Here is a 26,281-nt window from a genome sequence, read left to right on the forward strand (position 1 = left end):
CTTGTTCCATTCTTTGTGTGGCAGTTGATGAGAAAGGAAGTGTTTTGGCCAGCCTTTCTCTCCAGTGCTAGCCCACAAACTAAATCTTAGCTTTGAGGACAGAAAAAGAGTATTGCTGAGACATTGAGAGAAGAGTGCAATAACCACACTTTTCCTTTATTCATTCTCCAGATACTATTTTTAGCCCTGACAGCAAATGGTATCATTTGTTGCTCCAGCCCTCCCAGGCCACCGGTGCTGTGCCCTCAGTGGGAGCCTTGTCAGCTGTAGGGCTGGTAAGTGGGCTGAGGGGAGCCTGGTGCCAGGGGACCCCAGGGCTGATCAGAGAGCCTGGAAGGGAGCACAGGTTCTAGGGCAGACTCTGTGTTGTGTTTGGGTGGTGCAGGGCATGTAACATACATCCTGGCAGTAAGCAGGGCAGGAGGAATATGTTGGAGGATTCACTGGCTGCTCTCAACATGCTTGGCCGCCGTGTGACAGCTGCATATCCATTAAATACATCACTTTCCCTGCCACCCCATGCAGACAGGTGCTTCCAATAAATGGCAGCTTGAAACAGGAGCTTTTCAAGAAGCATCTAAACATTTCAAAGCTTAGGAATGAGCACTAAGAGTAAAGGATTTACTTGCTGCTGGTCACAGCAGAAGCTGGGAGTGAGGTGTGAAGTGGTGAATAGGCCTTCAGGTCATTCTTCTGCTGACCTCTGCCACTCCTTCCATGCACAGACAGTGGGGTTTGGCCACTGTTATTTAATATGCCTTCCACAAGAAGTGCGTGTGTCTGGGCACTTAGCTGTTTCCCAAGTAGAATGCAGGAGCATAGCTGCTGCTGTCTGTAGTTAGTAATTATTTAATTTGACTATAATGGGGATTGGGGGTGGTACCAGGGAGCATGAAGCACAGACGTAGGGGTGGCAGCGTTCTCACAGTCCCGCCCCAAGGGCGATAGGTGACAGACCACCGCTCCTCAGGAGAATGACGCGGTCCCGGTACCCAAACTCTAAGCCTGAACTAACAGGGTGCCCCTTGCCCTACCGCCGCGTAACGCGTGCGGCTGACACCTCTTCCTAGAGTCGTTCCCCGGTGTTAAGAAAGCGCTGATGACTTGGCCACTGGAGCTCCCGGCCGTCAGGCGAGACACCAGCACGGGGGTAACGAGGATGGCAACAAGAGCTACGCCAGCCACCACGAGTGTCCCGACGCCGCTCTTGACTTTCGGGGTGCGTGCAGCCGCCGGGGCGGCGCTGGCCCCTTTGTTGCCGCCCTGGGGCGGCCACATGCGCCGGGCGAGCCCCCGGGCGGGCGGGGAAGGAGGTGTTTTGGGCCGCAGCGGCACCGCCGGCCGCTCTGTCGCTGGGTCGAAAGTTTGAGGGGCGGCGGCGGCGGGGCCGTCCCGCGGTGTGCCGGGGCGGGCCGGAGCGGGGCGGGGGAGGATGGCGGGGCGGGGCGGGCCGGCCGCGGCTGCGGGGAGCCGGTGTTGATCCGACGGCCGGGCCGGGGCATGGAGGGGGAGCGGGCGGACGGCCCCGCCGCCCCGGCGGAGAGCGGCACGTCGGAGGTGTTCGCCCAGCTGTGGGCGGACGTGATGGGCATCCTGGTGAGTGCGGTGGAGACGGGTTCTGGGACCGGGGCGGCCGTGGGGGCAGCCTGCCGCAGGACGGGTGGTTGGGGTGGGGGGATGGAGATGCTGCGGAGCGTTCGCCGGGTCTTCCCGGCACCTGCTGCCGAGTTTGCCCGAGTTGGAGCGTGCCCGCCCTGTGCGGGCGCGTAGGTCCCAAAACAACTAACTTCTCGGGCAAAGCCACGGGTTGCGTCGGTGATCGCCTTCATCGCGGTTCTGGAGTAGAGCTCTCTGGGCTGTCGTGGTTGGAAGGGGCGGAAGGGCCGCGCCGAGCACCGCCAAGGAGCGAGTCGGCGCAGGGGCTGCCCGCTGGCGGGGACGCACCCGGGAGCGCCGGTTCAGCCGGATCAATGGGCTCATTGTCCCCCCGCTGCCCCGGCGTGCCGCCGATACAGGGCAGTTGGGCTGAAGGCGGTGTCAGCAGCCTTTACATCCCCCGCACGCGTTTCGGGCTGAAGCCCCGCGCGTGGGGGGCGTTGCTCCGGGGTCCCCAGGCACGGCCGTCCGGCCCGCAGCGCTCCCGGGGCCCCGCGGCACTCCCAGGAGCCGGCTTTGGAGCTCTTACTCCCGGTAGTTTTTTGGAGACGAGTTGCTCGGCTACGGCCCGTGGAGTTTCTGCGCCGGTGATCTTCTGAGGAGGGACTAATCCTCGTAATTCACTGGTTACAGACAAAAGAGATGGCCCCAGTAACGAGGGCTCAAGGAATTACGTTTAATGGGCACGTAGCGTACCGACAGGACGGACTGGATGACAAACAGTAAAAATACAGGAAGAGTCAATCCTTTATTTCTACTTGCAGCGAGAGAATAATATTTACTTTAGTTGCAAGATGATAATTACCGCAGAGGATTGCCACTCAGCAAAAAAACAAATACTAACGTTATATACGTACTGGAACTGGCAGCCTTCCAGCGATACAGGAATGTGGTAATCAACAGTGGAGTGCCTGTTTATTCATTTTAAAAGCAAATGAATAGGCTTGATGCGTGTTAGTTTTCGTTGTTAACATTTAACCAGTAGACATTCAAGAATATTATGAGAAATACTTTTTGGAAAACTGCCATGGAACGTAATGCATGGTAGACCCATAGGATCTAATTCAGAAGAAATGTTATAGAATTAAACAGAGAACTTAATTAGCATGTTATGCTGTTTTGTTTTTTTTTTTTTTTAATGCCATGGACTTTATTGTTAATATTCAAAGTCAGGTTCAAAAATTTGTCTTATTCCTTTTCTTCACAGAAATTCTCCATTGACTTGACATTCAATTTAATAACACCCAACTGCATACACTACATACACTAAGAATGCAAGTGGAGTCAGTTCTGCCAGTTTGTAAGGAACACACAGTTGGTACTTTATGAACAGTCTCTTTCTGTCTTTTTCTGGCAGGTTTCAGTACTGCATTTAGTAAGAGCAAAGTGCTATTGGATGCCTGGGAAGGAGTTTTTGAGGAGGCCAGACCAGTAGCCTAGCATGCTGAAGCTCAGTGCAGAAAAAGATCTGATTGTCACACAACTAATAATTTGAATAGATTTCTTTTGACAACACAAGCTAGTTTCCTTCCTGGGAAAACAGAGCTATTTAATTATTATTTGTCTAATAATAAAACTATGCTAAAATCATTTGTCTTAGAGTTGGTCAGCTTTACAGAAAGGAATCATCTGGTGATTATGAAGTTGCTGGTTTATATCAGTTGCAAGCATCAGCCAGCATTATTAGCATTTCTTACTTCAGTGTTTTGTGTTGCAACACGGTTACAAATATGAAAAGATACCTTGTGTTGGGTCTCCTATAAGAGGGAAGACAGAAGTTCTCACTGCATGCTGTCAGTTTTCTTCAGATGTAGACTTTTAAAGAGTTTCTGTTCTTTTGGGCTGCAAAATAAGGTCCTAATATGAACTGAATATAAATTTACTTAGTGCTCTGTCCTTGTTTGAAGGCAAGGAAGAGGTAGCTCCAGTGCCGTTTCCAATGCTGATCTTTTTGGTGCATTGAGCTTTGTCCCTTTCAAACCTGTGCTGCAAAAGGCAAGCAGTGAACTGGAGTTGTGACTTCCAAATGGGAGTCAGTAGCTGGTTGGTTGTAGTCCATGATGCCACATCAGTGGCCTATGTTGCTGGCTTACTTCTTTTGCATTGTCAATTATGTAAGAGCATGGGTCTTAATTTCCTGGGATCTGTAGCAGTTCATGACTCAAACTGTCTGGGGAGCACAGGTGTAGACACCAGAGGGATTCTCTGGGGGTAGCTCTATAAATGAAAAAGTTGGTGCAGTGACATGCTGGCCGGGTTGGCCCTGCAACAGCCTGGACTAGCACAGGGAGAGAGGCGGGAGAGAAGTGCCAAGATCACTCTTGTAAGACTCCTGCCTGCAGTGCTCCATCCAACTCTGGGGTCCCCAATACAGGAAAGGACATGGACCTGTTAGAGCAAGTCCAGAGGAAGGCTGCTGAAATGGTCAGAGGGATGGAACATCTCTCCTGTGAAGAAAAGGCTAAGAGACTGGATTTGTTCTGCCTGGAGAAGAGAAGGGTTCATGGTCACCTGGTTGCAGACTTTCAGTACCCGCAGGGAGCATACAACAAACATGAAGACTTTTTACAGGGGCATGTAGTGACAGGACATGGGGGAGTAGCTTTAAATTAGTAGAGGGTAGATTTAGGTTGCATATTAGGAAGAAACCCTTTACTATGAGGGTGCTTAGGCGCTGGCACAAATTGCCCAAAGTTGTGGGTGCCCCAGTCCCCTAAGTGTCCAAGGCCAGCTTGGATGGAGAGCTCTGAGCAAATTAGTCTAGTGAAAGGTATCCCTGCCCATGGTGGGGGTGTTGGAACTTCCAACAGAAACCATTCTATGATTCTGTTATCTTGGAAGGAGAAAACTAGAATGAAATTAAGAAAGAAGGTGATTATCAAAAGTTTGTTGATGGAATGAAAGCGAAAAATGCATTCTTAAGCCATGATTGTAGGATGATGCAGGGTGGAAAGAACCTCAGGCAGCATCTAACCTATCCTCAAGCTGAAACAGGGAGAGCTGTGAGATCGGGTGAGGTTGCCTGGGGCTTTACTCAGTTGTGTCTTGAAAACCTCCAGGGACAGAAACTGCACAATCTCTCTGTGCAGCCTGTTCCAGCAGTTTGCTGGAATGTCCTTATGGTAAATGTCCTTATGGTAAAAAAGATGTTTTTCATAGAAGTGATAAAATGCCTGATTCTTCCCTCCTCATATTGAGAAGTTAGAGCAGTGGGGAAGAGGAAGGAAGATGTTGCCTTCCTCCCATTGGCCCTGCTGGAAGCCTTGTGGAGTGTGGTGGTGTCTGTTCTAGGTACTGAATTAGGAGGAGAGGCGATAGTGTCAGCCCAGCTGTTACTCAGTGCTGAAGTTACTTGAAATACAAATTTATATTAATAAATATATTTCATTGTTTGTATATTTTTAGTTATGTTCCTTAAAATAGAACTTCATTAGGAGGAACCTGTGATGGCAGATCCCAGGTCTGGAGGGGAAGCAAACAGTTGTCAAGTGCTGCTTGTAAGGAGCATATTTTATGGACTTTGAAGCCACATAATAGCCCTATACTTGATAAATACTGAGTGTGTGCTTGCAGCTGTACTAGGTCTTGCTGGAGTAAATGTGACTTTTCTCTTTTGCACTTTTCTAATGAAATATTCCATACATACAGCTGTGGTATAAGCACCTCAAGCTATTTGTGCTGTTAAAGGATAACAAAAGATAACCCAAGTTAACAAAATGATGCACAAAAGCTTTCACTTAGTTGGTAGCAAGCAAATGCTGGAATGTATTGGATAATTATAATTTTCAGTGTTTCAGAGCAATAATGGATGTGGGAAGTGTATTAAGGTTTTAGAGAGAGGTGAACTGTGAGTGGTAATAAAGAAATTCTCTGTGTCACCAAAACTCAATGCTATAAAAAGAGATATTTTTGGCATAGAATCATGTATTGATGTGGTGATAGCAAACTCTTTGTTCACTATGTGAAGGTCTAAAAGTTTGTATGTTATGAGATCTGAGAACAAATTTTAATATGAAATTAAAATAATGAACTTCATTCTTTTAAAGATGTGCTTTCAAAACATGGGCTATTGACCTTAGTACAGGGAAGTCATTCCAGTGCCCCTTCTGTTTATGCAAAGTTCTTCCTTTGTATATACATAGGAGGGATATCTGGGTCAAATCCTAACAATAATGAAATCACTGTCAAAACTCTGATCAATTGTAATAGAAGTTTCACCAAAGAAAGTGTCTTATTTGCGTGAGGAGATTCTGTCTTAAATGGCCAAGATGCAAAAGATACAACAGAACTTGAAAGAGATGTCATGAATTAGAAGTCTTTCCAGCTTTTTATTTCAAAGCAGTAGCTAGTTTCTTGTTTCAAACTACTGTATCAATTATAACAGCTGAAACAAACAAAAAAATCTTTTTCAATAGTATTTTGCAGTTATGCTGAGAGAAAACCAATCCTTTCCTACCATCTGCTGTTAGCTGAAGAGAACGAAGTATTTTGAGGACAATAAAGCTCACTTGGCTACCAGGAGCCCTACTATTTACATATATAATCTGTCTTGGTCTTCGTGTTTAAGTGACTATTTGAATTTCTTATCAAAGTAATAAAGAAAAAAACCAAAAGAGAAAAGACGCCAGCTGATAATGCTACTGTGATAACATGTAATTGGATACTGGCTAACATACTTTGGGAAGAGGAATTTGATATTAAGCCAGGGAGTCTGGGTATCTGGAAGGATCAGGGAAGTAGATCCCCAACTGATAAAGGAGTTGTAGAACTGCCAGGAGGAGTTGTGGCAGCTAAGACCAGCCAACAATTTCTTCCAGGATTGCTCTTCCTTAAACCCTCATTAAATCACTGTAACCTCCTATGGAAATCTCTGCTCTGTTGCTCTCTCAGTTTCTCGTTGGGTAATTCTGTTTTTCTGGTGTCAGATTGGCACCAAAAGGCCACTCCAGTGGAGATCATGGATGTTCAGCACAGCTCTGTGGAAATGTGCAGACAAATAAATAGCTGCTTCAGTTAGATATGTTTTTGAAAGTGCAATATACTTGTTTTTTATGATTAGTATTGATGACATGTCAGCAAGGGACCTGTAGCACTTTGTAATTAACTCCACGTGCTTTGGGACATTCTGATTCAAAACATTTTTGTTCCGACTTCTATTTGGAGCACCTTTTCTAATGCATATCCCACTTGCAACAATAAGGATAAACCCAGAAGGCCTGGTCTCTGCTTTCAAGCTGGCAGATATTATTTTTTCTATTTTACAAAACCATGGAGGGTATTTTGCTTTCAAATAAAGAAGTCGAAAGAGAGAGCAACTGACTGTCAGTTTAAGTGTTGGATTCAATTTTATAAATTAAACTTAACCTGTTGCATCTCCTTTGCCTTTCCATGAAATGTTGTGCCTGGCAATGCTAATCCCTTTGCGAGGAAAGACAGCTCACAGAGATAACCTTTGGTCTAGGCTTTTTCTTGCACGTCAGGGCACATAAAACAGATGTCTCGATCAGAGAGTTTAGTCCCTGTAAGACCCTACACCATAAGGAGTGATAAGAGCTTTTGGTTCTGGTTCCTTCTTCATTCTTTCTTGAAAGCACATTCTTCCTCTTGCTGATTTGCTGTGAATACCAAGTTGGAAATACTCCTTTCCTTCATACTTTTTTCATCTTTTGAAAGTCAGTCAACCAAGTTCTCTCTGTTTTTCAAGAGCAGTGGAATACAAGGTTGCTAGAATTTGCCTGTAATAATGCCTTCTTCCTTTTGTAGATACAAAAAGAATGACAGTCTCTAAGCAGAAAGAAAATGTGAAAATTGATGTGGAAAAAGGTGTCGTACATGAGCACTTAAAGGATTTTTGTTGCATGGAATGCAATATACTATTCTACACATGTTGGTTACCATTTTCTACCGTCAGGTGAAAACCTCTTATTTTTGATGTATCTTAGAGCAAATGACATTTTACAGAAGTAGGTAATGATTAGTTTAACTTAGTCTGATGCTGTGTAGAAATCTGGGTAAATTAGGGCTGATTGTATAAACTGCTGTGGAAACGGGAGCAGTGGAGGGATCGGGACACAGAAATGGAGCACAGGGTCACTGCTGGATGTGGCACAGGGCCAAGGGACAGAGGGAACAGTCAGTGCCCAGGGCAAAGGAGTTTGAGTCAGATTGTCTCCTTCCAGACCTGGGCTGAACTGTTCCAGTTTTGGCCCTGGGCTATGTTCCTTCAGGATTTTTTTCCCTTCAGAGGTGGCATTGTGGAGGAGAGGATGCTCGGTGCTGTTGCGCCCAGCCCTGCTTCCTGCACCTTTCTGGGTTACCCTCTTGTCATTTGGAACCTGTGGTTGTAGCTTTCCTTCATGCAGTAGCCCAGGCCTTCTTCTTATCTGCTTAGCCTGTTGTGACAGTATTAATGGCCATAGAGTACACACTGTGTTTGGACTTCAAGAGGTTCAGAAACACAGGAGGAATAGGAAACACTTTGTAATGACCCAGCAAAGTGATGTGTCACAGTACCTGTTTTAACATTGGATGCTGCTAACAATTTTCCTCTTGGTGATTGCTTGACACAGCTGATGACTAATGAACTGCCTGGCATTATTAGTGGTGGGAGGAGTAGGAAGGTGCTTGTGACTGCAGGGATGCTGAGGTGGCTTTGCAAGAATTTGGATTCCATGTTTCTCACTGAGAAAATGGACAATAGGAAGAAACTGGGTTTCATATGTGCAAGTCTGAAAATCATGTTTTTACTATAAAAACATGTTCTCCATTAAAATATATCTAGACATGTTGTGTGATAAAGAGATATCATGGGGTTTTATTTCTGCCTGACAACAAGAGACAACTCATTGGCAGGGTAAAATTACAACACAAGGGTTTACAACACAGATTTCTGGTATTGAAAATAATGACATTAAAAATAAAATAAGCTACCTGTGCCCTCTCCTACCACAGTGCACTTGCTGTGGTGTGGGTCAGGTGTGGGCATGTTGGCTCTGCTTTCATCTTCTTGAGGCAAGGGGAATGTTTTTCCTGGCTTATGGTAATAGCAGAACTTTCTTGTCTACTGCTGTGTTTTGAAACACAGACTTATAATGGACCAGGTTTATTTGAACTAAGATTAGTATAATAAAATACTTGATGTAAGTTCCAATGACTCCTGTATAAGCATTTTTGAGCTGCATACTCATTTTAGAGGCATGTTTTCTATGAAGAGCTGGAGAATGAGGATTGTATAACCTATTTGGAAAACAGTTTTAAGCAGGGTGTAGCTGGAAAATTGGATGGCCAAGCTTAAGAGTATAATACAACAATGACTTATAAATAACATTTTCAGGCTTTTTAATGGAAAGTCATACAATAAATTGGAGAACTGGTTTATAATACCCATGTCACAGTCTGAGTGTGATCTGGTTGGAATGCTGTTGCAGATCTTCTCTCCTTCAAGCCCATTAGACTTTGGTGATTTGACTTCCCCATGGCCCTGCATGGACATGGAGATATGCTCTTCACATCAGTTTGCATCATCAGGCTTCCAGATGAAGATTTGTCTTTTCATGCACGGGTGAATGTACACTGTGAAGGTTACAAGCATGGTAATACATTTATCTAGAATATGAATACATCCTTTTATGTTTCTTTGTCACTGTATTTATGATGATATACAGTGCTTTTTGCTCTTTGTAGGTAACAGCTTACTAATATTAAATCTCAAAGTGTTCTCCACCTGGACTGTATTCTTTGTGCGTGGGAGTGTATGTAAAGGAGATTAGGTAACTGTTTAATATAATAATAAAAGCAACACTTTGAAAGCTTTGCAGCAAGCATGACTAGAGCTGATAGATGATAGTGGAAACAGTACCATGCTTGTTACAATATTAAATTGAGAGTACCTGAGCAATCTCTTGATTGTGAGATGCTCCTAACCCTCTCACTTGCAACTGAAGATGCTTTGTGCATTGCTGATAGGTATGATGAAAACAAAAGATAAACAAATAAAGGGTCTACTTTCTGCACTGTTTACATAAAAACTTCAGGAGCCTAAGGCGTGAATTTATTTATAGTGGAGCAGTGTGTGGCCTGTAGGCTTTTAAGAAAAAAGGAAAATGCATCTTTTGTTGTTCTTTCGTAAGTTCAGATGAGTTGAGCCTCCTGCCCCTTTCAATGCCAGCACCAGGCTGACCCTGCTCTGCAAAGCTTGCTCTTTGCTTCACTGCAACCCCAGCACAACCGATGGAGGAAACAGGAGAGCTCATTGCACCATGGTGGCACTGTTCTGTCAGCGAGTGCACATCCACAGCTGGAGCTTGGATGAAAACAAATGCTAGAGCTGATTGCATAGCAATACATTGCACTTCAGAAAAAAAGGGCATTTTAGGCTTTTAAAGAATTCTGCTTGCCAGAGTAATATCTTGTGAGTCATAGTATATACCTTTAAAAATGATACGTCACAGCTGAAGAATCTGTGGGTTTTACACATTTTACACTTGCAGGGATGTTTGGATGTTTGTGTTCTGCCTATTTATTATCTCTGTTTATCCGTATCTGTTACAATTCTGAAACATTTTCCTTCTCTTTTGATTATGTGCTTGCTGTTTTCCAGCAGACATGTGCTGCATATTGCAACTCAGCCAAAAGGGGTTTTTACACCAGAAATTTGTAGTGCAGTCCTAGGGGTGGAGTGCAAATTGAAAATACTTATTTTCTATTGCTAAATTAAGAGTCATCTCCTTTTACCATCCGTGTCAGACATGCTTCATATTGTTATCAATATCACTGCATAGACTTAATGCAGCCTTCAGTGATACAGAATAATATTTAATACTTGTGAGTCTTGAAGCTCTAGTGGTTGTCCACTTGAGGGGAGTAGCTCTGAAAGCTGATGATAAATCCTTTGCATTTAAACTGCAGCTTATAATCTCTGAGGATGAAAATAAGAAAAAAAATCTTGTTTTATAAATAAATGTGTTTTTATTCATACATAATATCCACCAACACTTAGAGGTTGTGATTTCCACTCCATTATTAGGTTTCTTTCCCACCTTAGAATTCATAAATAACCATTGTAAAACAGGAAGAGGTGTGGGCATGTTGTATGTCAGTTGTGGTTCCTGTCTTCAAGTTTCCATCTTCAAGATGACTGTATGTTTACGCTTTAAAAACATAATGCTTCAGAGTGTTTTTTGGGATATATCATGTTTTCTACAATGGTTGGAGAAAAAGATTTCCCTGTATAACATTTTATCAGAGGTCTGATAACCATACCATACTTCAAAACCTAGAAACCTGGTAAGGAGAGGAAATTTTTAGAAGTTTTTCTTCTGAGGTTTGGGGTAAAGGTCTGTTTGTCTCTTGTTTAATCAGTGGAGACTGCTCTGTTGCAGGTAATGCAAAAGGACTGCCCCTCCTTTAAAAATTCCGTTTTCCTCTCTAATTACACCTACCTTTATTCTGAGTGGTTTACAATGAGACAAAAAATGGAGTCTAATCCCGCTCCACTGTGGTGCCGTGGGCTGAATTGAAGGGACACCGGGATGTTTCTGTTCAAATGAGGTGTATTGTTTCCTGCTCAGCCCAAACCCAACAATGCATTGTTTAGATTTTGTGTCAGGGAGTGAGTATATATGTGCAGATGGATAAACTTTCTAAAACCTAAACCTTGTAAAACATAAGCTTTGCATGATAACTATCTAAACTCAGGAAGTTAATAGGGAACATAAGGTCAAGGACCTCACCAAAATACTGGCATGATGGTGATGATAAAGAATAGCTTCATACCACATGTGGTGTGTGGTCACACATAAGTGAGAAGGGAAAGGGATCCTTCTGCATATCCTTGTTATCCTAGTCACAATGAGTATCACTGGGTTTGGTTAGTGTGGAGTTTGAGTTCCTAAATACCAAAAGCAGGAGGATAAAAGAAGAGGTGGATATTCTCAATGTTGCTTTTACTATCTGATGGATTGGTACTTTCTTCAAGTAATCTTTGCTAAGTTACTGTGGGTTTTAATCTTTGTCTCAAGTGTACATAGAATACAAAAGATTGTACAAATCTTCATTTTTCATCTGCCAAACCTAATAACAACTACTTCAGAATGCTTACAGATAGTTAATTATTTTATAAACTGCCAAGAAAGAGAGAGGAAATAGGGATAAAATGGTATTTTAACTCCTGCTGACCCTTCTGCCTCTCTTAGGCAGCTCTGTGGCTGGGGGGGCTTGAGAAGTTTACAAAACCAAAAAATTAAAGAAGATTGAAGCAGGGGTTTTTCTCTAGACTCATGCCTCTCTTAGGAAAATACCTGTCATATAAAGTGGAAACAGGATGGCAGGGGATGGAGGTGCAGTGAGTCAGTATCCAGAGTTGTATTTCTGTGACCAGAAAAGCAAGGAGAGTCCCAGCTGAGAAGGGTAACTTGCAACTGCTAGGAAGAGGGATTTAGAAGGATCATGTGAAAGGAAGAATTGCTGCCTTCATGGCAGGAAATGGCTGGAGCACGCACTGGGACCTTGGCTGGGGAAGGTCAATGTGCAGGCTGACTTCCTGGAGACCCAGAGGAGGTGGCTGAATGGTGTGGACATCAGGGAGCACGTGGGAAATCAGTAATGGAGATTTAAGCTTGGTTTAGAAATGAAGAGACTTACTTCAGGCACTGAGTAGAGATATAGTGCAAAGTAATCCTTCGTGTCTACTTCATCACACCTTGTTTTGTTTTTGCTTAGAGACAAATGCAGGCTATAGGTGGGTAACCACTGATGCGTGTATGAGTCATGTAAAACTAAACCATCAATGTATTGCCAGCAGATGCTTTGACTGGGTAGTTGGTAGCAGAGGGCTGGTTAGCTGCAACAAGCTGGGGATGCGAGTGCAATTTACTGTTTTCCCAGAGACAGTCTGATGCCCTGTTTTCCTGTTCACATGTAACTCCTTCTAAACCAGCCGTTGCACCTCTCAAGCTTTGAAGAGATGCCCTATCTGAAAATATAATTATTTTCTTTTCCATTTGAAAGAGTCATACAGCAAAATCTTTGCTTTCTTTCAAATCCTAATTCTCTGTGAATGAAGGAGATTATTTACTATGCATTCTTTGTTTTGAAACTGATAATGGTGCAGACTGTGAAAAAGTGGTGTAACATCTTGCTCAGAAAGCTCCCTGCTGGTTTTGTCTTGCTTCAGATGCTGCCTGGTACAGAGGCTGTCCTGCCACTCTTGCTGGGTTTATGGGGCGGTGTTCCCTGAGACTGCTGTCCCTTTTTTTCATCTGAGAAGCAGAGTCTGTGAGGAAACTCCTTCCATCTGAGACTTTCTTTTCATGTTACTGTCACTTTTACAACTAGGTGAGATGTTTTTCTTTGGCATGACAGCTGTCCTGACAAATGGTTAGTTAGCAGGACGTTCTCCTTTTGATGTTCATGTCACTATGCATGAAGAAGTTGCTCAAGGACTTTGCTTGCCATCCAAGTCCAAGTGTCTTTATCTACGGTACTTTTCTTTCAGCCTGTGGTTCAGGGCTTTGGGTCAGTGAGAATCAACTACCAGGTTTTGTAGAGACACAATTTTTCTGCAAATTTCATTAACACCGGGGTTCTGCCAGCTTTTGCTTTCTATGACCACTTTAGCCATATGGGGCTTTTCGAATTGTTTTGTGCCTCAGTTTGAGGTGCATCTCTGTGATGTGCAACACTTGATGTGCAACTAATTCAGTCTCCAGTAAAAGCAACGTAGAATCACAGACTATCTAAGTTGGAAGGGACCGATAAGGATCATTTAGTCCAACTTCCTGCTCCTCACAGGGTACCTAAAGCTGAACTATGAGACTAAAAACATTGTCAGCTGCTCATTGAACTGTGATGGGCTTTGTGTTGTGACCAATTCTGTGGAGAGCCTGTTTCAGTGATAGACCACAATCTAGAAGCTTTTTCTAATGTCCCATCTGAGCTTCCTCTGATGCGGCTTCATTCTGTGTCCTCTTGTCTCTTATCAGTGGGCAGGGCCACTGGACTGACAGCAGCCACAGGATTAAGCACTTCCTTGAAACAAGCACATGGCATCCTTCATGTCCCCCCTTCAGAAAAATATGGGCTTGAAATACTTGGGCGATATGGCAGCCACACAGTTATTGAAGCCCAGGCTGTAGGATGTGCTCTGTTGATAGGCAGAAATGTTCCTCTTTTATTTGTGTAAGAGGCCTGTTTAGCCTAATTAGGAAGTGCTTTGGCAATGATGAAGCAATGTGAACACACAGGAACGCAAAAAAGCACTTCTTCACTGTACACAGATAAAGGGAAATGAGTAAATAAAATACGGAATCCCAGAGTGGAAAGGATTATAAGCTGGCAAGCGATAGAGTTCTTATTGCTAGGTTGATATCCCTAATTGATATAAACATGAAGCCCTGTGCAATCTGTGGTACTTAAAAGACACACATCTAAATAATATTTAAATTGATTCTTCATTTTTAAGACCCACTGGAGTATAATTATATTCAACTTAATTAAATGAACTGAAACCCCTTGATAACTGTGCTTTACTGTTCTTAAATAAAACACTCTCCAACGAGACTTGAGGAAGCTTAGTTAAGGCAATAAAAAAACCTGAGCCCAGCACCATGAAGTTTTGCATGAGCAGTATTATATTTAGTTCATCTGTATGCTACGTACAGTGGTTGAGACTGTATTAACAGTGCCATACCTCTGTTAAGAGTCAAAAGCTGAGGCTTCACTGTAGCGCTTTAGGGCAGAGTCAGCCTTTCTGATTTCAGATTTGTATGAATCTGAATTGTGGGGTGTCTATTTAATAAACTATTTCAGCTAGTTTATTACTGCTACCCCTCTGTGCCAGCGCAGAGCACATGGTCCCTGCAGGAGTGGGGGTTTGTAGGGATAGCACAGGCAGGAAGGATGGTCGGCATTGGTGAAGGGGAGCCTGGGCACAGCTGACTTACGGGAGCTACAGGAAATAATTTCTTCTGCTGCTAAGATTACAGGGGGAAACATGGATTGCTGCCATGCTCAGTTACAGTAGTTTCCTTTCCTGGTAAAAGATGACCTGTCAGGAAGCGGTAGGAGTGAAGACGAGGTTAGTCCCTGCTTATGTAGAAGTGTTGGGTGTATCCTCTAGGCTACAAGCTGCTGAATTTCTAGCAGGAAAAACCAGAAAAATATCAGAGTTTGAGAAAGCAGTTTAAACATCACCATTCTGGCTTTCCACAGCTGGCAGCTGGGCTGCCCTCTGCACTTGCAGCAGTAAATCAAGGGCTGCATCTCTGGGACACGCAGTGCCCTGTGCTGCTGGGCACCTAAACTAGGATTGCTGATTTCCATACCTACTCCAAAAAAAGAGGAGTGGTCCTATCATGCCTTGGTGTGCAGAGCAGTGTTTGTGTGCAGAGCAGTGTTTTTTCATGCTTTGTAAAAACAGTTGGAAGTGAAGGCAGATATTTGAGATTTCCTTTGCCCTTTCTGAAATCTGAACATGGATAGTAGGAGAGCAACCTCCCCTTGGAAGTCAGCATCCAAAATGGCACAAGTGGGAGTGAGTAATTGTGTTTGGTGTCACACCCAGCTTCCTAAGAGCAGCATTTCTAAAGGCTGGGATGCTCACTGCCAAGCTGGGTGAAGATGCAAGGTGCAGTGCTGCCCCGTAGCTCTTGCCCTGTAAATGCACATGAGGTAGTAGACACATCCAGCCATGAGAAATGTGGGGCAGGCAACTGCATCCCTGCTGGGCTTTCCCGGTGCTGCAGAGTGGGAGAGGACTGTGCTCTCTCCTCCACCTTTCAGTAGTTGTAGTTGGGGGAGGGTCCCATGCAGGATTCAGCTGGTGGGATGGTAAGAAATGAGGGAAGGCATGGAGTGTTCTTCTTTATTGGTGCATCTCCAAAGCCAGTACTGCTGGGGGAAGCTGCTGCCCATAGGGACCTGCCCAGGATTCTGGGCCTGGACCTCAAAGTAAAGCAGAAAGGAACGCACAGTAGTACACTGAAGGGGCAGGGGGAACAGAGAAAGAAGGATGAGAAGTTTTTTTGAGTGAACTTTACTTTTTCTGGACAATGTATGTCCTCCTGCCAAACTGTCCAGGGGAAAAGCATAGCACAGTTCAATTTAAAGGCAGTCATTCTTTCCTGCCTTGACACTTGAAAAGTAGTTTTGTTAGTAAAACTAGCACATAACCATTACCAAAGTTTGCTTTCTCTGAGCAACTTCAGCACCTTGGGGAAATACTGTAAACAAGACTTACACACTTGTCCTGAGATACTGTTGACTGCTCAGTATGTTTTGCCTTTAAATATCCAAATATTTTTTTTACATGTTTTCTGTTTAGATTTTTTCAGACTACTCTTTTAATCATTACTCATACCTCAGTTATGTAGTCCCATATATCACTGAAGATTTGGTTTTGTCATACTGTGCTACTACTGAATATAAGGAAAAGAGCTTTAATGACACCTCCTTCACTATTGCAGCTGATATGGCTTACTCCCTGAAATATTTATTTCATCATCTACTTGAGATGTTTGCCTTTTCCATATCTATTTCATTAGACCCTAACTTATCTCAGACATTAAGCCACCCTCTTAATATAGGCTAAATTTCCCAAATCTGAAACAAGAAGTTCACCTCCATCTCCTTAATGGTGCTTTTATCAGATATTTGTACATTTCTTAACCCTTGCCATTCTTTTGTTTACCATTTGTTTCTGCTCCAAGTCTCAGGCTAGAACCCACTGCAGCTGGTGCACATGAAGTGACAAATTTTCACTCAATGTGAGAAAAAGTCTCAGCAGATTGTGCAAAAGGAGGAGGCAGTGAGAGCAAGGGAGACAAAACTAATGAGAGGTGATGTCAGGTGCAGCTATTACATGGCTTAAACTTGTTCTACTTTACAAGTTGAAAATGGCAACTTGTAGCTGGCTGCTGACCAGTCTGGTGAATGGTGGTGGCCTTTTAGGTGTCAGAGCAGGCAAGGGTTTTGAGTTACATTTTGATGAGCTTAGTGCAGAGCACCTCAGGGAAAGGAGGATAGAGGATAATATACTGTTATTAGGGAAGCTGGACATTAAGGGTGCTTTGAACTAACTGTCATGAATAAAATTTGCATATATTCTTGTCTGTCAAGAGCTGGTTCTACCTGTGATAAACACCAACTTTTAAAGTATGTTGAAATGTACATTTACATAGATGCAACTCTTTTGTTAGCGTGCATATATTTTTATTTCTTCCATAGAGGACTTCCTTGGTTGCAAGCCACAGAGAGGGATCCCGGTAGTGTGCTTTGAAATTTATTTTAATTTACAGAGGGAAAAGTAGAAATCACATTCAGAATGTTTTTCCTGGAGATGCTTTGTTATAACTTCTTGACAAAGACTTTGGGGCTTTACAGTAAAATGAAGGGGGGGAAAAACTGTGGTGCTACTGGTGAAGGAAACACTTTATTTGCAGAATTTTGAAAAGAGTAAGAGGGGTTCTTGTTGTAAAGATAGGGCAAAGTTTATGTGTGTGTGTGTATATATATATATATATATATATATGAAAATCTTACATAACTGGTTTAATATGAATTTTCAGGGTCTAGAGTGACTGTGCTCTATGCTCAGTGGGTTGAATCAGTTATTTCAGATAACTGCTGCAAAATCTTTGATATCAAAGTATACCATTGTGCTTTCTGCTTATTGTACAGAATCTATAATCTATAACCATGCTGCAGAAAGCTTGACAGAGTAATATCACATCTATTTTTGTAACTCTGTCTGTAAAGCCACATAGTTTAATGACTCAACTCCCAGATGCCATAAAAATTAATGGAAGGTCTATTGAATCAGTCTGGTCTGTATGTTCTTTTTGTTCTCACAGTGTCTGGCTATAGAGAGGTCAAGGGAACCATGAAAACTTTTCAGCATCCTCAAAAATAGCTGTTCTCAATATAAAAATGTCATGACTTGTACACTGAGTATTTTATGCCTTCTTCTGAATATCAAGGGAAGGGCTGGCTGCCTGGCCTTGCACTTCTGTGTCACTCACATTTCTGACCCTGCTGACTGTCAAGACAGGCTTTGAACCTGTCATTGCATGGATAGTGGAATTGTTAACTCTGCTGAATGGAAGATTGTCCTTGCTGAGTCCTAGGAATAGAAGGGAATATTTCTCTAGCAGCTTTTTGAGTTAATTTTAAAGCATTTTGAAGCTGTGCCAGAAGGCAAAACATCAGCCCTATTCCTTGCAGAAATACATTGGTAGCAAGAGGGTCAGAAATGTGTAACAGAATTATAATGGAGTTCTGCAGGTTTTCCTACAGATGCCTATCCTCACTGTGTATTACTGTAGTAAACTGAGATACAAGCTCTAGCCAGAGAGGTGGATGCAGGTTTAACTCCTGTGTTTGGAAAAAGTTTGGATCTGATTTCAGTCCGCCTCCTTAGAAAGAGCTGTGAAGGAACCTGGAATACAGTGTCTCAGATTTATCAACTGTAGCCTGAATTCAGGTGTTAGTCTATTTTGGAATGCAGGGAGTTCTGCCACGAGTCCAAGGTCGATTAGGGAAGGATGCAAAGTTTCTCAAGCTTTTATGATTAGTAAAAATATCTAAAAAGGGGTGGCATCTTAGTCAAAATTGTCCCATGAAAATCTGATCATTCCTTGTATTTATTAGGCACAAATATGTTTTCCTGCAGTAGATGTTCTCATTTCACTGCTTTTTTGTCCCTCCTCCCTCTTACCCGACTCCCCTCCCGAAACAAGTCTGTTTGCTCTGGCCCACGTTCTTGCTTTCATTTATGTACTTCTTAGAGCCATCCAAACCAAAGGTATTATTGAAATGCAAGGTCATGTTCCACAGATTTTTAGCAGCCATCCCTGTTAAAATCTAACTGCCAGAAATAAACGGCTAATGTTTACAGTGACTCTCCACACAGTAGTCCTGTGTTTCAGGCATGGAAACAGATTTTTCTCATCTTAGCTTGTAAAGGTCAAAAATGTTCCTTTGCCAGGGTAGGATTGCTGCATGTTGTGAAAGAGCACCTTCCCTTTGCCAGTGCCATTTCCACATTCATTTATGCCTTATTAGGAAAAAAAAAGATTGTCTTCCAGTTTCTGAACAATTCCTAAGATCCCAGATTATGCATGTGCTGTGGCCATGGCTGCAGTGGCTTTTAAGTTTTGAACTTGTGTAGTTGCATTGTGTGCTGTAACCTGCATTTCCATGTGCAGATGGAGACCCATCTGTCTCGCTGAATAAACAGGCTTGTAGCATCCACATCTTTTTACATTTCTGAGATTCATGCAGTTATGTGAATTTCACCCAGAGGCTGGGAGAGTGAGCACGTATCAAGACCTCTTTCCTGACATTCCTAACATCTGCCAGAACAGGAGGAGGATATGCTGGAATATGTGGCTTTTTCATTTTTCAGATTTTGAGACAGAAAAGTACAGAGTGAAATAGTTGTATTTTTGGAAGATTTTTCTAAAAATCTTATTCTGCAAAGAAATGTATACAGAAAGTATGCATGTTCTGCTAGTGTCTATTATCTAGGTACACACGCAGTTTCATCAAATGCATTTGTTACTTAGCAAAGCCTGTTATTCCTCCTTAGCTATTAGTGTTTTTATTTTATTATACTATTAAAATATGAATGAATTTTTACTTAATTTTACAGCCAGCAGAGCTCTCTAGCAAAACATTTTTCTCTTTTACTCTTTCAGATGTCAAATACAGAGGATTCTGCCAAGGCGTTAAACTAACTGATGTGCAGTGACCGATAAATTCTAACTGTGTAATAACTGCCAAATCATTCCAACTTTTCTTTGTAGTCTCTCCACTAACAGGAATCCCAATGGATTCCTTTGGTATTCACATGCATATCAGAATTAATTCTCTGGGAATTTCAGGGCAATTCATCATTTTGCTCTATGTTTTATGATGCCAAAAATGTTGCATGCATACATTATAAAATGGAAATTTAGGAACACACTTCACAACTGAAAATAGAAATCTGAGATAACTTCTGTTTTCATTGGACTATTAGATCTTCATTTTACATTTAACCCTTTATAAATAACCAGTTGTGTACTTTCCTGGCTATCAAACTATTTTGTGGAAAAGTCTGTGCTGTAGTAAAGTCTTAGGGGAGACATGCTGTAACTTCTTACCAATGAAGTGTTTGGGGAATGGTTTTCCTGCTCGATATTTGTATTGCTTACAATTTTTTTTTTTCCATCAGAGAAGATCTGTGGGATTATATAGCAGTAACATTGCAGTTTGCATGGTAATAAACACAATTGGTGTAAAATACTCTTCATGTTAGTGCTTAACTGTTAAATTTGTAACAAAATGACAGAGTTTATTATAAAGTTTTGGTTTTTAAAATGTTGCTAACAATTCAGAGAATTTCAGAGGCTTCTGAATTACAAATATATCAGTAAGGACAAATTTGAAAGCTATGTATTTTTTCATTGCTTGCATAAGCTGTCTCAAATATACAGCCCATCTATATCAAAATGGGACATAGTGGTACATGATTGAAGGCTTATTATAAATTAGCTTATTATTTTTTGTATCAAAAAACTGCATGCTTTTCTCCTACCTGTGAAACTAAAAGGGCACTCCACATTTGTCTAAACCTATGAAAATTGCCACTGGGTCTTACTCTTTGTGCATTAGAATGAAATATTTTTAAAATAATGTGAGTTATGCTTTTAGTGTTCTATTTTATTAATAATTCTAGAGATTTGTAAAAACATCTCAGATTATTCCTTTGACTCCATTTGTAAGGAAATGCATGAATTATCAAGCTGGAGCTAATGTTTTGCATATGAATATTTTTTAAAGACTCAGAACCAAAATAGCATTGCAAAGCACACTGCTGGTTATTTTGTGTGGGACAGTTTAGAATTATTTGGAGGCATTGGGGGGTCAATTTAAAGAACAGACAAAATGTCCTTGGTCTTTTGGTGAGTTATACCTGTGGTTTGATGATATCTAAAGCAGGTCTTGGCCATTATTTGTGCAGTAGAGGAATGAAGCATCTTCTAAGTTTTGCCGTGTTTTTAGTAGTGCTTGAAGAGTAAAGGAGGATGATGGAGATAGGTCTATTTAGGGATCAAATCTGAGGTCATGTAAATCAAATATACAATCCTTTGTTAAGTTATGACATTTACTTACATGAAATCATGAGTGGATGCTGTGGGTCATGAGATGCTTGCTGTCTTTGGCTTGGGTTGATTTATGTATCTGTATTTCTTTTGACAAAACCAATGCTCTCTGCATTGCCTGCATGCATAAACTCATAAAAGCAACTCTTGGCCACAGACACAAATCCTTCAATTGGCATATTCCACTGCACCTTTCTGGCAAGTTGAGGTGCAAATGCAAATGTTTGTGGTTTTGTTCTAATTTTGAAGCTATGGGGCTCCAAGCCCCAAAGCTGTCCACATCTAGTAAGGAGGGAATGGCAACTGCATAAAGCTGTAGCTGCCCTCAGTCTGGACCCCCAGCAAAAGCATGTGGCAGGGCTGTAACGAGTACGTGTGTCAGCTGTCTGTTCTCTGTGTGTCAGCTGTATGTTGTACCATATTGTGGGTTTTTTCTGTTCCTTCCTCTTTTTTCTGGACATCAAGCTTGTTTTCATTTGCAGCGTAGCCCCCTCATGCAAGCCTGGAGCACTGCCAGCAATCCCTGCTGTCCGTCAGGCAGGCTAATGCCTGCAGCTCTGCTCCTCTGGACACAGCGGCACTGGTGGACTGGGTCACTTGTGAATAGGCCTTTCTTTGCAGCCACGTGCTTGCTGGCAGTGGAGCCACCCACCCTCTGTGGGCTTTAATTGGGGTGCTGCAATCCAGCTAATTCTATTCTAGGGACAGTCAGAAGCCTTCAGCCTTTTGGAGGCTACCTTTAAAAATAGCACAGTGAACTGCATGCGGGCACAAGTGAAAAATGAGCACTTCTTTGGCTGTGTTTGATTCACTGGCAGTGCCGTTGCTGTCCTGCAAATGGTCCATGTACACGTGTCTGAGGAGTGTGGGGAGGAGCACTAGAGCGTGCTGAGATCCTCAGCTCTGAATAGTTCTCAACTAAGCCAAAGTTCAAGTGATATGTTTGGATTTAGAGTATTTAAGGTAATTTCAAAGTTATAAATTACCTTTGAAAACTATGAGTATTTTGGAGCAGGTTAACTTTATGGAATGTATGGTTTCCAGAACTGTGAGAGATGGACTGATAGGCAATTTTCATGTTGTTTTAGTAAGATGATGCTTCTCAGTTTTGCTCTTAAATCATTACTGTTTCCAGCTTGAACATTTTTAACTGGCAAAGCTTTCCAAGGAATAAGTGGATTCTGGCTGGGGAAGATACTCCAAAGTGGGTATTTTTGATAACCCTTAGAGAGGGATGTTTGTCATGATTGAGCGGCTGGGATTCAGATGTCACGTCATCTCTCTGGAAGTCATACAGGTTCTCTTAATGCCCACAAAAGTGAGCAAATGAAGGTTAAGTTTTGGGGCTGCTTTTTCAGTTTGGTGTTAATTTTTTTTTACCCCAGCAGTGGTTATGCTTACTGAATGTTTAAACACTGAAAGCAGCACGTAGTCCATGTAGAACCAGAAAGCACACTCTCAGCTACTAGAGGAGTGTCCGGTGGCACAGGGAAATTTGTGGAACTCCTGGTACAGGCAAAGAGTCCAAGTTTCTTCCCCAGCTTGTTGGGAAGTGATGGATGTCAAGGAGCTGGTTGGAGGAAGACATAGGCTTCCACTGTGAGCAGGTAGCATTGTGGCTCCTATAGAAAGGCAGGGTTGTGTTCTCAAAGGTGTTGGCTTTTTCCCTATGTAAACTATACATTTGCTTAGCAGTGCACAAAGTTGTTTGTCCAAAGCTCTGGAAAGTCTGAAGTTCCCAGAAGTGTATTTGTATAAGGACCCCAATCTTTTAATGCTTGAAACATCTCCTGTGTGAGATCTTTGGCAGGTTGAGAGATAGGAACTACAGTAAAAAAATACATAAGTATGGGGGCAGGGGACAAAGTGTAGATATAGATTTAGTGTAGTTATTTTGCTTGTGCTGCTCCAGTAAGTGACGTTCAAATTGATTTCCACCTGTACTGAACACAGTAGTGTTGAGAAAATGCAAGCTGTTCTAAATTTTGGGAATTTGAGCTCTGCAAAAGTTTCAGGAGATAACGGTTCCACCTGTGGAATCACACTTTAAAAGAGTAGAAAGTAGTTTTCACAGACTCTGAGATTTAATAGGCTTTCAGTTTGATTTAAACTGGAAAGTTTTTTCCAATTCTCTGGAAGTGATACTTCATTAAAGCAAACCTACCTCTTCAGAACTATAAGAATGGGACCACGTGCTTATTTCCAAGTAACAACAGCTTCATTAAGGTGTGGTTACTAATTAAAAGTTCCTCCTAGCTTGTATGCTATAACTCAACCTTGCAATTTATGTATATTATTAGCATAATTATTTTTACAATTATTTCTCTATTGCTTAGCTTTTTCTTAATAATCAAGGCATAATTTTATGTTCATATGTGTTCATATATTAACAGCAGCAATGAAATAATAGTTTGCAATGTATTCTTGTCCTTCTCTCAGGATAGGCATAGAGAGCCTATCTTCTTCATGTATGTTACCTTCTAAGGAATGCACACAGTGACATACATCCTCTTTCATAAGTTAGACAAATAGGGATACAAGATTATTCCATCCCATCTTTTGGACCTGTCTTAAGTGTGTACATATTGTACCTGCCCACCCCCTCACTTCACAGATGCAGCATACATATCTGATGTTTAGAAAGGTTTCTCATGACACTTAAAATTCAGCCCTTTTATTGTTCTGGTCTTATTTTCTTCATTCTTGATGTTTAAAGTGCAAATCTGGACTGTAATTAACAGATTATTACAATTAGGTTTCTGGCTATAGCCATTTTATTGGCAGTGTAGCAATCCTGCCCTGCAAAGCAGACATTTGAGACTCAGCAAACGATGTTGCCACCTCCAGTACATCTTAAAAGACCAACTGGCAGAGTGTCTTTGTGGGGGCCATTGTTTGCAGTCTGCCTGATTTGGTGTATTGGCAAGAAATGTTTTAGTTGCAGTCAGTCATTGTCACAACACAGGGCTACTCTTGGTAGGGTCACTGAAATGTGTGTAATGACTGGCTCTTGGAAGAGCGAGCTGCTGCTTGGGAGAACCAGGTGCGATATGAGTATTTGCTGCTGGGAGGGAATTGAGGCAGATAGTGCCTGGGGATGTGTTGTTCCACTGCACTGTTGCCCCTGCCTTCTTTCTCTCTGTGGGACTTAATGAAGTCCCACCTGATTGTGAGGAGCTTTCTGGTAGTCCAGTTCCCAGCCGTTCTTGCTGTTACTGTGCTCTGGGATAGGGATGGAGAGGATGACCTGAGCATGATGTGCTGCAGGGGTGGGGGTTTCCTTTATAGTTGTGGTGCTACCTTTAAATTAGAATTTTAAAATTGATTAACCTGTTTTCTTTGTCTTCCCTGTAGGACGGGTCACTGGGAAATATTGATGATCTGGCACAGCAGTATGCAGACTACTATAACACCTGCTTCACAGATGTGTGTGAGAGGATGGAAGAGCTGCGCAAGCGAAGGGTTTCCCAAGACCTTGATTTGGTATGTAGAACAATTACAGCTTTATTAACAAATAATTGTCATTCATGCTCCAGATGAAGAATCAATATTACAGCTTGAAGGATTCTACCCAGGGAAATAACTGTACGTGGTTGTGTTCACGCATGCAAATGTTTCAGCCAACTCAATTAAACGCTTGGAATTAGCCAGATTAGGTTTTTTCTAGGTATTTTTAATGATTCATTAAGCCTTGGAATGTGCATTTCTTATTTCTTCTTTAATTAGAGTACTTCTTGCTTGCATACATTTGGTTGCAATCCTCAACTCTCGGAGGCAAGATACTATGTGATGAAAGCATTGTTTCCTTGCTCCAAGATGCTCCCAGTGTGAGCACAATGAAACTGTGCAGGTTTTCAGTTGCACTGTGGAAACTGTAAAGAGGTGCTTCTCAAAATTCCAGGGTGCATATACTGGTTCCAGGCTCCCAAATGTAATCATTTCTGTGAACCCCTTTCCATTATTTTATGCATTATAGAAGGTGTAGCAGGTGATACGGGGTCACAGAGCCTTTCAGGATGGAAGGGACTCAGGAGGCTCCTAATCCAGCATTCAGCTTAAAGCAGTGTCAACACTGAATTCAAACCAGGTTGCTCAGGGCTTTATCTGATTGAGTTTGAAGACCTCCAGGGATGCAGACATTGCACCGTCTCTGAGAAACCTGTTAATACTGCTTTGCTATCTTCATGGCAAACTTCTAGTTTTAAATAATGTTCTGTGAGATCCTCCCCATAGCAATTTATACCTGTTGTCTATGGTTCTCATGCCACACACCTTTTTGATAACCTCCCCACAGATACCAGTAGATCTTCTTGAAACTGTGTTTTTTGACAGCTGAATCTCCCAAGTCTTCTTGCTGGGCACGGGCACAAGTCCTTGAGAGTGCCATCAGCTGTACCTGATGATGTGGATTATTTGAGGCTACTTTCTTTTTGGGATTCCAGGATACCAACTGAGAGGCTTCCAGAGTTTGTAGAGACTACAAACTTCAGTTACACAATTAATGCAGCAGAATCAAGGCAGAGAGTCATCTTCTGCCCCACTGAAATTTGTTAATTCCTTCTTTATTTTTAAATAGAAAAAAAGCAAATGTTTTTGCAGATCTGGTGCTGCCAAGAAGTTCCACAGGTTAAACAAAAAGCTATTGCAGGAAATTCTTTTGTAGACAGATCTTTAAGGCTTCTGTGCAGAGAGGCTGATGGCACAGAGCTGTGATTCTCATGAAAACCTCCACGCCTGGCAGGCCTGGTATTCTCGGTAGCTGTTGGCAGCAATGAAACCCCCTTTCCTGGTGCTCTGGGAAGGCAGCTCCTGTGCTGGGTAATGGAGTGTGCCTTATGGCATAAGAGGAGCCCTTCCATTTAGACAGATGGGCCTAATTTGGCTCCTCTTACTTCTGAAGCTGCAGAAGCCAGGCTGGAGAAAGCCATGTGAGTTTAATTAACTCACATCAAAGGTGCAGATCTTCACGCTGGTTTAAATAGATGTGAGCTAACCAAAGACAGACCATCAAGTGATTCATTCTATTCCAGAGAAGCTGTAGTCAGAGAAAGTGGCTGTGTGAAAAACAGCCTTGAGATTCCTCTTCTCTGATAGTGAGTTTGCTTACTCTAGTGGTTCATTGATGACTTCTTGAACTGCCAGGTCAGAGAGAAGACAATGCAATTTAAAATTAAATTAGTGCTCCATTTTTGCTACATCTGTCACTACTATAATACAGTTTCTAGACATAAGATAACCATTCTGCTGATAACATGAGCCTATAGATATTAGCTCACTTGCCCAACAGCCACATCCAAGCAATGCTGACTGCAGCTGAAACCTGCTCTCATCAATGAACAGACAGGCTTGACTTAGCTACACAGAGAGGGGGAAATGGCCATGTAGACCAGAATGTGATTTTAGTGTGATGAACAGAAGAGTGAGTCATGTGTTATGGTGTTTTTCATCTCTATACACCTTGAGGAAAGGTAGTGTACTGGCAG

The 26,281-nt window shown here is 42.3% G+C and overlaps 1 protein-coding gene across 6 annotated transcripts in view; it reads left to right on the forward strand.

Moving 5' to 3' along the window:
- LOC137470989 (SAM and SH3 domain-containing protein 1-like) overlaps positions 1 to 26,281 on the forward strand; it is a 531,744-nt gene that overhangs the window by 409,101 nt on the left and 96,362 nt on the right. For 4 of the 6 annotated variants that reach the window (XM_068184910.1, XM_068184915.1, XM_068184911.1 and 1 more), the window contains exon 2: positions 24,153 to 24,281. In XM_068184910.1, the coding sequence (XP_068041011.1) occupies positions 24,153 to 24,281 (129 nt within the window). Of the gene's footprint in view, positions 1 to 1,198; positions 1,220 to 1,443; positions 1,597 to 24,152; positions 24,282 to 26,281 lie in introns of those variants that run through there. The other 2 variants (XM_068184912.1, XM_068184913.1) reach the window with 2 other exon arrangements.

This window comes from Anomalospiza imberbis, chromosome 3 (assembly GCF_031753505.1).
Source record: "Anomalospiza imberbis isolate Cuckoo-Finch-1a 21T00152 chromosome 3, ASM3175350v1, whole genome shotgun sequence".
NCBI lineage: Eukaryota > Metazoa > Chordata > Aves > Passeriformes > Viduidae > Anomalospiza > Anomalospiza imberbis.